At 43.9% G+C, this 13575-nt stretch overlaps 1 protein-coding gene across 1 annotated transcript in view; it reads left to right on the forward strand.

Annotated features, from left to right (window-relative positions):
- LOC134340479 (integrin alpha-8-like) overlaps positions 1-13575 on the forward strand; it is a 148476-nt gene that overhangs the window by 81092 nt on the left and 53809 nt on the right. Inside the window, exons 15-16 of the mRNA XM_063037790.1 lie at positions 11448-11555; positions 12501-12743. Coding sequence (XP_062893860.1) covers positions 11448-11555; positions 12501-12743 — 351 coding nt within the window. The remainder of the gene's footprint in view (positions 1-11447; positions 11556-12500; positions 12744-13575) is intronic.

Below are 13575 nucleotides of genomic sequence, written 5' to 3' on the forward strand. Positions count from 1 at the left end.
CTCGTGGCAGCAAATTCCACAGATTTACCACCCTCTGACAAGCAGCTTATACAGAACGGAACAGCATAACAGAAAAAATATGAACCATATGGACCAGGGCATTACACTCTCCCCCCACCAAAATAGTCATGTCCTTATGATCTTGAAATAATCTGTCATCCCATAATTAAGAACACCGTTTTCAATGGAGTTTTGTGATTTTCAGAACCTCCAGTCCATTTGTAAAGAGTAGTGACATATCTCACCCGGGGGATAACTGTAGCACTCTGTTCCGACGGTGATACATACACCAGCCTATCTGGGGTCTCCTGATTCTTTGAGACCTCCTTACCCCGTCATGAGCTCCACTGGGCTTCCTGTTGCGCCAAACACCTTTTCTAATGCTTGCATGTAGTCCACAGAAGTGGAACAGGGTTTCTGTGCCTCTAGAGCTCTCACTACGTCAGCAGCCCAGCCTCTCAAACTCTCAACCAATCGCTGTCGTTTTACGAGAGCACTGCCACTCATCTGACAACTGAGAGGTCTGCTCTGCCCAAGTCTCAGACTCCTCTTCCCCTTTAGGGGTGGGCTTCTTCCCTGAGAACAGGTGGAGCTTACGATAGCTGGAACTTTGAACCTGTGTGTTTTGCTATTTATTCGCCAGGGTGGTAAGGGCCGCTACCAACTCAGAATGCTCAGCCCTCACTGGAGAACTTATTAAACCTTCTACATCAGACCACTCCTTCCCCTCTCTCCGCAGAAACGAGAGCACCCTGTCTTTGAAGTCTCCGCCCCCAGCTACGAGAGACTCAGCTTGTGATTCAGCCCATTCCCCTACACTCTCCTCCTCCCAGAAAGTGTGGACAGTCCACAGCCCCCCTTTCTCCTGAGCCCCAATAGTACAAGGCAGTTCCACTGCCGTTACATCAGCCCTAGTCTGGAGTAAAACAAAGTATTTGGCCATCATCTTATCGAACCGCTGCCCCACCATCGTAACTGTTCCTATGGCTTTAACAGTACTTAAAATTCGAATTAACAATTCATCAGGGAGATAGATAGATATACTTTATTGATCCCGGGGGAAATTGGGTTTCGTTACAGCCGCACCAACCAAGAATAGAGCATAAATATAGCAATACAAAAACCACAAACAATCAAACAACAAAATGCAAACTATGCCAGATGGAAATAAGTCCAAGACCAGTCTATTGGCTGGTCTACCCCACTCAACATGCACGCATTCGTTACCAGTGATACCGTGGATTTGCACCACCACGCAACCCCAGCACCATCCATAACCACGTATCGTAATCACTTTACTGGACAGTAGCACAGACTTAAACACACAACCCACTGGATCAATGCATCCAACGAAATCGATCCCGGATGATACCCCAGCAATGAAAGGTTTCATTGGCTGCATAAGTCTAAGGAAGACGATCTCCAGCCCCGCTAAATGTGTGAGATTGAGGTGCGAGCCCACCCCCAACCCCCTGTCTATGTGGATGCTGCATGATTCAATATCCTGTTACAAATCAGTACTATGTAATAACAGACAGTACACCACACACAATTAAACGATTTAGCTTTATAATACTTAATTTGACTAAAGGATTAGTAAAGGAAAAGCAAAAAAGAAAAGGGCCCATTTTAATGAAACAGTCTAATGTGCACAAGTTGGAGCTCACAGATTCCCCTTCGCCGATCCTCCTTCGATCTCCCCGGGCTTCGTCAGATCATGGCCCCGCTCTGGGTTGAGTACTACAACTTCTTCTCTCCAACATCTTCTCCCTTCATCTCTAGCAAAAGCCCCAAGCCCAACCTTAGTGTCCCTCACCAGAGAAACCTTCCCTTAATCCAGCCATCCTAATTGGATGGCACACAACTCTCCTCTCTCTTATCTTCAACAGTAACCCAAACAAGCAGCTTACACAGAAGAGAGCAGCATAACAGAGAAAAAATATGAACCAGGGCATTACAGAAAGAATGTGCTAACATTGGAGAGGGTTCAAAAGAGGTTCATGAAGACAATTCTGGGATTGAAAGGTTTGTCGTATGAGGGGCGTTTGATGGCTGTGGACCTGTACTCACAGGAATTCAGAAGAATGATGGGTGTCTTCATTGAAATCTATCGAATGTTGAAAGGCCTCAGCAGAGTGGATGTGGAGTGGATGTTTCCTATGGTGGGGGAGTCTAAGACCAGAGGACACAGTTTCAGAATAGAATGGAGGTGAGGAGGAATTTCTTTAGCCAAAGAGTGGAGAATCTGTGGAATTTGTTCCCATGGACAGCTGTGGAGGCCAAGTCTTTATGTATATTTAAGACAGAGGTTGATAGATTCTTGATTAGTCAGAGCATGAAGGGATACGGGGAGTAGGCAGGAGATTGGGACTGAGAGGAAAATAGATCAGCCATGGTGAAATGGTGGAGTAGACTCGATGGGCCAAATAGCCTGATTCTGCTCCGATATCTTATGGTCTTATTTATACCCAAACAGTATTATTCAGCTCCTTTCCCACACCACTCTGATATAAGTGGAGGCAAGTGAGAAGCTCAGTGGAATGGTGTTATTAGAAAGGAATAATGACACAAACCTAGAATTTCTTTTGGAATTACACAGGTGTTACATATGTGAGTTGCAAGAATGACAATAGAGTAGTATGGTTGAGCACTTCTACTAAGTCATGTTAGTATGAGTACACGCTGGCCAACTTACAATGTGGAAGCTACCATCCAAGCCCACTGAGTCAAAAATATGCGCACTTGAAAACTGGCACAAAAAGGAAGTGCCTCCTGCAATCAGTTTATCACTCGATCAATTGACAGCATGCGCACTCACCTTATTCTCACAAGCCATCTGATACAGTTCACCTCTGCTGCATATAACTGGGAACTGCAGAGGAAGGAAATAAATGAGGTAAACTGGGGAAAATAATGAAATGTCTAGTCCTGACGAAGGGTCTCAGCCCGAAACGTTGACTGTACCTCTTCCTAGAGATGCTGCCTGGCCTGCTGCATTCACCAGCAACTTTGATGTGTGTTCCTTGAAATTCCAGCATCTGCAGATTTCCTCGTGTTTGATTTTTTAAATGTCTATCCTGCTTGGTGGCAGTCAATTGGCCAGCAAACCCTCATGCAACGCTGCAGGGGGCAGCTTCTCTCTCTCTGGCTTCCCAATTAGCTGATGTTGAGGGCAGAGGCTGTGAATCTCCTCTTCTCTTGATGAAGCATCCATTGGTTCATCTGCTAGGACCCTATCTTCATCAGCAGAGGATGCTTTTGTAGCTTCCTGTGTCCCAGACAGTTCGCTGGCAAAAATGATCCAAATGTCACCTGACAATTCCTCCGTCTGTCAGCTCATATTCTGCTACTTGACCGGATGACAGCTGGTAACTAGGTTTCTTCCTGCAAGATGCACCCTGTAGACTTGGGATCTGTTAACAAACATTTGTGACCTAGTGTGTATATCATATTTTTGTGTGGCCTCTTGCTTGCTGCAACTTTGTTCCTGGATAAGGTGCACTTAAACATTAACACTTGGCTGGCAGTTCTTCTTAAGCTTGAACATCACTGCCAGAACACAGTATTGTCCTAAAGCATCCACTTGGAAAACCTGCTGGTCTTTTTGTAATGGAGAAATCAATTCAGGCTTCTCTGCAATACGGTTAATGCAGGACAGCATAATGGCATCTTTTGAATCCTATTTTTACCCAGTAAATTAGGCCGTTTGCTTCCAGTGATCACATACACGGGTAAGTGAAATAGGTCCCCCTGGTGAACCACTTCTACCGTAAAAACACCATGCATGTCCATGCTACCTTCAGTGTAGCTGCGGAACACTGAGATCAGTGGTCACGGTGGTAATTTTGGAATCTGGTGTAAAGATAATTCACTTAACAAGGTGATGGCTGGCCCCATATCCAGCTCAAATTTCACAGGCTGGTTGTCCATTGCAAGTGAAACCAAGTAAGAAGGCTGGATTCTGTCGCCCAAATCATGGGTTTGGAAAATGGTGCCCACTTCTTTGCTCCTGCTGTCTCCTTGCATGGAGTTGGTGTTTGAATTCTACTGCATTCTGATGGCATGATGCTTAGTGAAGCACACCCTCTCGAGGTGCCCTACCTACTGACAGAACCGAGAGACTGTGTTTTGATGCTTGCAATTGTGCCGTTGGGTACAACTTTATGCACAGTGACAGCATCTTTGTAGAGTCTTGCGTGATGTTGTCTGTGGGTTGTGGGTTGAATTCCCTGGAAAAACATCTCCAGCAGGAGTTCTTGCTCCAGTACTGCCTGAGTCAGTGGAGATGTAGGTAGTTGAACCTGTATAAGGTCGCTCTTGACTGCCTCCCAGTGGCAAGCTGTGGAGTGTGCTTTGTCCCTAGACAAATCATGCTTTTTGGACAGGAGGCTCTGCTGGTGCTTCCATCTTTAGACTCTAACAATCAACACTTGGATAAGCATCGTTTCTTCAAATTTGCTTTGGGGAATATCTTCGTACTTGCTTTCCTGTGCCACTAGGATCAGTGTTGTGATGAAATCGTCTACGTTCTCATCAGGGTCTGTCGTAGTAGTGAGCACCTGAAGCATGGCATAAAGGCATTGTCCTGCATCCCCAAACAGAGTCCAAAGCCTGAAGTATGTCTGTCAGTTCAGATTCGTTCTGTAGGTGCAGAGCATAGATGCCTAAGTTCTCCCAAGAGCAGCTAGAGACACATTGCTTTCTCTAGCTTTGCCACTGGTCTTAACATTGCTAGGAGTTCTTTCCATTCTAGGAAGGATGCCTTCCATTACAGCCAGTTTCCAGGGGTCAATCTTGCCATAGGTGCAGTCCAAAATGGATTGGGTGCTTGGAGTAGAGTCCTCATTTTTGTTTTAATCATCATCACCGACTGTTAAGTATGCGCAAAACAAGACCAACAACGGAGTAGTGTGGTTAAATGTTTTGCCTGAGTCATGTTAGTACTGTACATGCTGCGCAACTTGAGCGATGAACTGGCCCAGCTGAGGTGAAAACGTATGCACCCGGCCCGTGCGAAAAGGGAGTGCCTCTGGCCCAATCGATTCGCTGCGCATTTGCCATATTCTCACTTGATCCGGGGCAGTTCCACAAGCAGATTGACGTTGTGAATTTTGAAACTTGCTGAAATTGTTTATGTTACTGGGTGTCTTCAGGTGTTCATTAATATCACCTATTTGTTTTATTGCAAGATCTTTGTGTATACTAACGTTGTCTTCCCTTTACAGGTTACCCAAAAGAGAGCAATCAAAGCACAGTAAAGATTTGTTAAGAGTGAAATTTCAACCGGCGTGATCTAAATTACAGGCATCACTAATCATTCAGAGGAGAATGAGCTTTCATTAATGCTAAGGGGTCTCAGGATACATTATTTAAAGGTCCAATCACACTAACCTGCATCGTCAAACTCTTGACTACAATCTATTTTGACTTCTGGTCATTTAGAACATAGAAGAGTACATGTCAGGGACAGGCCCTTCAGCCCACAATATCTGTGCTGACCATGACACCAAATACCTTTATATCGGACCATAAGACATGGGAGCAGAATTAGGCCATTTGTCCCATTGAGTCTGCTCTGCCATTTCATCATAGCTGACAAGTAACACACATCAAAGTTGCTGGTGAGCGCAGCAGGCCAGGCAGCATCTCTAGGAAGAGGTACAGTCGACGTTTCAGGCCGAGACCCTTCGTCAGGACTAACTGAAAGAAGAGCTAGTAAGAGATTTGAGAGGGGGAGGGGGAGGGGGAGATCCAAAATGATAGGAGAAGACAGGAGGGGGAGGGATGGAGCCAAGAGCTGGACAGATAACCGGCAAAAGGGGTATGAGAAGATCATAGGATGGGAGGCCTAGGGAGAAAGAAAGGGGGAGGGGGGAAGCCCAGAGGATGGGCAATAACGGATGGGGTATGAGGGGGAGGTGGAACATTAGCGGAAGTTAGAGAAGTCGATGTTCATGCCATCAGGTTGGAGGCTACCCAGACGGAATATAAGGTGTTGTTCCTCCAACCTGAGTGTGGCTTCATCTTTACAGTAGAGGAGGCCGTGGATAGACATGTCAGAATGGGATGTGGAATTAATATGTGTGGCCACTGGGAGTTCCTGCTTTCTCTGGCAGACAGAGCGTAGGTGTTCAGCAAAACAATCTCCCAGTCTGCATCGGGTCTTGCCAATATGTAGAAGGCCACATCGGGAGCACCGGATGCGGTATATCACCCCAGCCGACTCACAGGTGAAGTGTCGCCTCACCTGGAAGGACTGTCTGGGGCCCTGAATGGTGGTTAGGGAGGAAGTGTAAGGGCATGTGTAGCATTTGTTCCGCTTACAAGGATAAGTGCCAGGAGGGAGATCAGTGGGGAGGGATGGGGTGGACGAATGGACAAGGGAGTCGCGTAGGGAGCGATCCCTGCGGAAAGCGGGGGTGGGGGGTAGGGGAGGGAAAGATGTGCTTATTGTTGGGATCCCGTTGGAGGTGGCGGAAGTTACGAAGAATTGTATGTTGGACCCAGAGGCTGGTAGGGATTCAATTTTCCTCTTATCCCCAGTCTCCTGCCTTCTCCCCATATCCTCTCATGCCATGACCAATCAACATTCTATCAACCTCTGCCTTAAATATACATAAAGACTTGGCCTCCACAGCTGCCTGTGGCAAAGAATTCCACAGATTCACCACTCCCTGGCTAAAGAAATTCCTCCTTATCTCCATTCTAAAAGGACATCCCTCTATTCTGAGGCTTAGTCCTCTGGTCTTAGACTCTCCCACCATAGGAAACATCCTCTCCACATCCACTCTATCAAGGCCTTTCACCATTCGAAAAGTTTCAATGAGGTCACCCCTCATTCTTCTGAATTCCAGGGAATATAGGCCTAGAGCCATCAAACACTCTTCATATGACAAGCTATTCAATCCTGGAATCATTTTCGTGAACCTGCTTTGAACCCTCTCCAGTTTCAGCACATCCTTTCTAAGATAAGGGGTCCAAAATTGGTCACAATACGAGGGGTGATTGATAAGTTCATGGCCTAAGGTAGAAGCAGTCAATTTTAGAAAACCGAGCACATTTATTTTTCAACACAGTCCCCTCCTTAGTCCAGCGGTCGTGGAACATACGGATCCCTTCTTTATAGAAGTCGGCCTCTTGGACCTCCAGAAGTGGTCCACAGCACGGGTAATTGATAAGTTTGTGCCCTAAGGTAGAAGGAGATGAGTTATTAACTTCAAATGTTCTGCATACTCACTCAAAGAGTTGAACTGCATGTGCATGTAATGAAAGCTGTATAACTCATCTCCTTCTACCTTAGGCCACGAACTTATCAATCACCCTTCGTACTCCAAGTGAGGCCTCACCAGTGCTCTATAAAGTCTCAACATTGCATCCGTGCTTTTGTATTCTAGTCCTCTTGAAATGAATGCTAACATTGCATTTACTTTTATCACCACAGACTCAACCTGCAAATTAACCTTTAGGGAATCCTGAACAAGGACTGCCAAGGACTCTATTTGTTTGTATTTTCTCTCCATTTAGAAATCAGTCAACCTTCTGTTTCTTCTACCAAAGTGCATGACCATACATTCCCCAACACTGTGCTCCATCTGCCATTTCTTTGCCCATTCTCCTAATCTGTCTAAGTCCTTCCATAGCCTCTCTGCTTCCTCAAAACTACCTGCCCCTCCACCTATCTTTATGACGTCTGCAAGCTTTGCAACAGAGCTGTCAATTCCATCATCTAAATTATTGACATGTAACATAAGAAGTATCAGTCCCAGCACAGACCCCTGTGGAACACCACTATTCATCGGCAGACAACCAGAAAAGGCTCCCTTTATTCCCACTCTTTGCCTCCTGCCAATCAGTCACTGTGTTATCCGTGCTAGAATCTTTCCTGTAATACCATGGGCTCTTAGCTTGTTAAGCAGCCTCATATGTGGAAGCTTGTCAAAGGCCTTCTGAAAATCCAAGCACACAACATCAACCGATTCTCCTTTGTCTATCCTGCTTGTTATTTCTTCAAAGAATTCCAACAGATTTGTCAGGCAAGATTTTTCCTTGAGGAAATCAAGCTGACTGTGGCCTATTTTATCATGTGCCTTCAAGTATCCTGAGACCTCATCCTTCACAATCAACTCCAACCTCTTCCCAACCATTGAGGTCAGACTAACTGGTTTATAGTTTCCTTTCTTCTGCCTTTCTCCTTTTTTGAAGAGTGGAGTGACATCTGCAATTTTCCGGCCTTACGGAACCATTTCAGAAACTAGTGATTCATGAAAGATCATTACTAACGTCTCCACAATCTCTTCAGCCACCTCTTTCAGAACCCTGAGGTGTACACCATCTAGTCCAGGTGACATATCTAACATCAGACGTTTCAGTTTCTCAAGAACCTTCTCCCAATAACGGTAACTTCACACACTACATGACCCCGTCACCTGGAACTTCCACCATACTGTTAGTGTCTTCCACAATGATGACTGATGCAAAATACTTTTTTTTATTAAGTGCAATCGTGAACAACAGCCAGATCAGAAATGCTGATCAAGTCAACTGGTTCCCAAAGAGAACTCTGATAGGTCAATCAGATGGTTCACTGCTACTCAGCAATAGAACACAAAAAAAAAATCATATGTACAATTAAGAAACATTAAAAAATAGTAGAAATACTGGAGTCATGATGATCATGATGAAGTCTGCTGGAGAGAGACATTTATACACATGCTGTCCTCCATAATTCAAAGAGATTGAAGGATAAGGTTGCAGGGTGACAAAACATGGCAGGAGCACTTGGAACTAAAAACTAATCCCTACTGGGAGAAAACAGCACCTGTTCTTTCCGCACTGTTCTCCAGCAGTTTAAGGACTAAGTCCAGCCGGAACATAACTCACAAGTGCTCTTGAAAGTCAGGTATTAACCCTACCTACCAACAACCAAGCATTTCCATCCTGGTCCCCTTCATGATAGCTTATGAAGAAGCTTGTGACTTCCCTCCCAGAGATGATAGGTGTTTGTGCACTCGACTCTTGAAGGCTTGGACCCCATCATCGCAGATGTTTCCAACCACAGCATCTGGAAGGCTGTTTCAAATTCTGATAGCACAGTGAAGGAAGCTTCTATCCAGTGTGTAGGTTCTTGCATCAGGCATAAATAAACTTGATCGTGTGGTGTAAGTTTGTCCACTATTTCCTTGTCCCCCATTACTACCTGTCCAGCATTGTTTTCCAGTGGTCTGATATCCACTCTCACCTCCACATGATCCACATCCCTTCGTTCCATGCTTGCTCATGTACCTGTCTAAATGCATCTATTGTCTGCTTTTACTATCACACCTGCATCTCACCTGAGTGAGGAAAAAAAACCTATCCCATGCATCTCCTTCAAACTTTTTGAGTAATCCATAAACTTGTTAATCAGTCTATTTACATTCTTATCCAAACAACAACTGAGGTCCCAGCACTGATCCCTGCAGAACAATGATCATAGACATCCAGTCAGAATAATACCCCTCTGTCTCTATCCTGTGTCCTCCATGGCCAAGCCGATTTTGAAAGCAATCTATAAAGTGACCATGAATTCCATGTATCTTAATTTTCTGAATCAGCTTACAATGAAGACCTTGTCAAATACCTTACTAAAGACCATGTAGTCAACATTCACTGACCTACCATAAGGCAGTGATGATGAACTAAATATCCTTCTGCAGCAGTTTGAGTGGTACTGTGGCTTTTTGATGAGCTCTCAGTGTAAGTGCATGCAGAATAGAGAAGTTAGTAACATGCACTGTCCCTGAAGCAGCATGGTCTTGCAGGAGGGAACCTGACAACGCTGTTTGCCAACTTGTCACAATGTTTCAAGAAAGGGGCATCTGCTTTCATCAAGCAACACACACACACAAAATGCTGGAGGAACTCAGCTGGCCAGGTAGCATCTATGGAAAAAAGTATAGTTGACATTTCTTGCAAAGACCCTTTGGCAGGACTGAAGAAAAAAAGTTGAGCAGTCAGAGTTAGAAGGTGGGGGGTGGGGAACAAGGAGGGGAAGAAACATAAGGATCCTATCACCAAGCACATCTTTCTCTTCCCTCCCCCCCCCCACAGTTTCTGCTTTCCACAGGGATCGCTCCCTAAGCAACTTCCTTGTCCATTTGTCCCTCCCCATTGATTTCCCTCCTGACACTTATCCTTGCAAGCAGAACAACTGCTACACCTCCTCCGTCACTACCATTCAGAGCCCTAAACAGTCCTTCCAGGTGAGGCGACACTTCATCTGCGAGTCTGTTGGGATCATGTACTATGTCCGGTGCTTCCGGTATGAGACCTGATGTAGATTGGGAGACCGTTTTGCCGAGCACCTATGCTTGGTTAGCCAGAAAAAGCGAGATCTCCCCGTGGCAACACACTTTAATTCAAGTTCTCATTCCCATTTCGACATGTCAGTCCATGGCCTCCTCTACTGTCGCAATGAGACTACACTCCAGTTGGAGGAGAAACACCTTAAATTCCATCTGGGTAGCCTCCAACCTGATGGCATGTACATTGATTTCTTGAACTAAGGAAGGAATTACTGGTATTGGAGGCAATCAAGCTAATTGCTGGGATGGGAGCATTGTCCAATCATGAGTGATTAAAGAGTTTAGAAGAATAAGGGGTAATCTGATTGAAATAGGTAAGAGACATAATAGGGTAGATGTTGAGATATTTCCACCAATGGAGAGGGGATTATTACTAGGTAAAGGGGTGGGTCATTGAAAAATGGTGTCCCTATGAATTTCTTCTTGCACAGGGTGGTAAACTCTAGAATTTTCAACCCAGGAGAGCTCAAAGATGCTGATCAATTGTTGAAGGATCAGGAAATGAAGGTTTTTAGGAACTGGTGCAGAAGAGGAGATAAATCCTGGGAGAGACCAGCAATATTGAATTAGGGAGCAGGTGGCCCATTTCTGCTCCTGTTTTTTTGGTGTTCTAACAGATAGTCAAATGGGATGTTGTCCCAGGATTCTGACAAAATTTTGGAATGTAGCTCCTGGGGTATTCTGGCTGTGATTCCATGCTACTAGCTATACTTTGGGAAATTATTCTGGAATGTTGGTTTCATTTTGGGATAGCATTATGGTGTGACAACTAAATTTTCAGATGGGATTCCAGGGGTTGTTTGGGTTCTAGGTTGTCATGTATGTTTTGACACTGGGTTTGAGCCTGTTTTCTGTATCTGAGACAAAATGCTGCATATCATTAGGCAGCTCGATTTAGATTTATTGAAATATTTAACATTTTTTCGAAGTCTTTTTGGAGTCTGTATGTGGATGCTAACAAGGGTGAACTATAGATAAGAAGAGAATGTTGTAAGCCAGTGCCTCAGTTCGCTACATATGCAAGTGAGGGAGGAAAAAGTGATGACCAAGTTTGCAGAGATACAGTACAAGTGCTGACCACAAGTTCATCCTTTGCTCCAACAGGGCAAAACCAGTTGTAGCAGCCAATGTTAAACTCACACTTGAACCAGATATTCTGAATCCAGAATTAAAGACATGCACATTGTTTGGAACTTCTATCCTTGTGACATGGTAAGAAATTTCCATTGTATTTCTGATAAATATTAAGACAGAAGCAAACTCAATTACTGCAACCTCCCTGTCATCTTTTACCTCTCCTCTTCAACTAATCACCTCGGGTTCCTGTCTCACTACTCCCACTCTTGTCTTTATACTGATCTTTCAGTCTTGACGTAGGATTTCAACACAAGATAGTTCAGAAGTATGACTTAATAACCTGAAAATGCCCTATCATGTGAAGATGTTGTACATATGAATCTGTAAAAGCAACAGAATAAAAGGTTGATCTTAAATGTGAGATTTCAGAATTTCAAATGTGGTAAAGGGGCCCTGGTGAATAACTTCATAAGTTCAGTGGTGTTGGAGATGGGGTCATTAAAGATGCTAATAGAATGCGTTTAAAGTCAAAAAGAAACATTTAAAAATGTTCTGGAAAACTGAAGATCTTAACTGGACTGCAGATAGTGTCTTTTAATCATGTTGTTACAAAAGATGACATAATACATAGTGTATCCTCCATTTACTGGGATATTGCCATGTACGAAAGCATTGCAGTTGTAATGAAACACCAGAGAAATCTGGTAGCCTATTAGATGTATGCAAAGTTCATTAAATATTATTACAGAGGAAATATAAAATTGTCATAAAAATAATTAAAGGAGTTAAGGAAATTTTCTTCATACTAGGGATATACAGAATGTTGAATTCTTTTTCACAAGGGTATTACTAAATGACAGGTAATGATTTTAATTATGAATTAAAAGAAAAGCATATTAAATGCATAGCTCAAGGGGATGGAATTATTTTGTGGTAATTTGAAGACAACAGGCTGAGTGAATTAGTCCCTTAAAATCCTATAATTCAAAGATGAGAAACGTGGCCTACTGTAGTTTTTTAAAATTTGTTTATCTCGTCCACATTAGTAGAGCTTTGGTTTTAAAACATATTGCTTTGCAGTTTTAAGGTGCAGATATGTGCAGAAGTGCAAGGCCGTGATACTGTTCAGCATTATGGTAAGTGCAAATTTGAAATAGTTGGATTCTGCTCTATGCACACTCTGTCCAAGTGGAACTCACCTTTATCAATTTCTATTTATGTCTATTTTTTTCTTTCTTATGTTTCTACCTTCCAACCAGCAGCCGCTGTATGTCGTCTCTGGCTCCTTCTCCCACAGCTGGCTCTATTTGCCCTTCATTTCTCGCCTCGCCTCACCTCATTCCACCTATCACCTATCAGCCCCTGTCTCACCCCTCCTTCCTAGTCTTTTCGTTCTTGCCTGTTTCTTCCTTTTTGTCCTCGTCTGTCTGGCCAGCATTTTTCTGTTACCCAGAGCAGCAGTAGGGCAGTGTGCTCACCCCTGTCAGAATGTACAAGCATCTGCAGTAGTGAAGAAGGAGATGGAAACCGCACTCACCTGAACATTCAGTGGCATTGCAGACACCCCAGCGTTCTTTCTATCCATGTGATATTCATAACATTGTCTGCATGAGAAATTCAGATGCTTAATGAGTACTAATTGCTGACAATGGACAAAGGAAAATGTAAACTCCCATACTAAAAGAGCATTTGAATTACATTTGGTACTCGGTCATAGGACAATGGCATAGAAGCTGCATAGCAACAAATCGCAGTATGCAATTACGTGTATGGCTATTCAAGCCAACATTTACTAATGCTCTGAAAATGCAGAGCTTTTGGCTTTTGTGTACAATTGATCTGTTAATGTATTGATTGCAGTCAGATCCAATGTACACTGATAACCTGTAGGTATTCAAATTAGCAGATATTGGCTCCAATCTGCTAGCCTGCAGATATTGACCCCAATATGTACAGTCCATGTGGTAGGGAGCACATTTGGTCCAATGTCTATTGTCAGTCTTTGGAGATCCTGTGCACACTCCCAATTTGGCACCTTAGAACACAGAACATGGAACAGTATAACACAGAATCAAACCCATAGACCCTGGTGAACTCCTCAGTCTAAACACACCACTGTACAACTGGATGTAGAACTTCCTAACCAACAGGCCTC

This window comes from Mobula hypostoma, chromosome X1 (genome assembly GCF_963921235.1).
Source record: "Mobula hypostoma chromosome X1, sMobHyp1.1, whole genome shotgun sequence".
NCBI classification, from domain to species: domain Eukaryota; kingdom Metazoa; phylum Chordata; class Chondrichthyes; order Myliobatiformes; family Myliobatidae; genus Mobula; species Mobula hypostoma.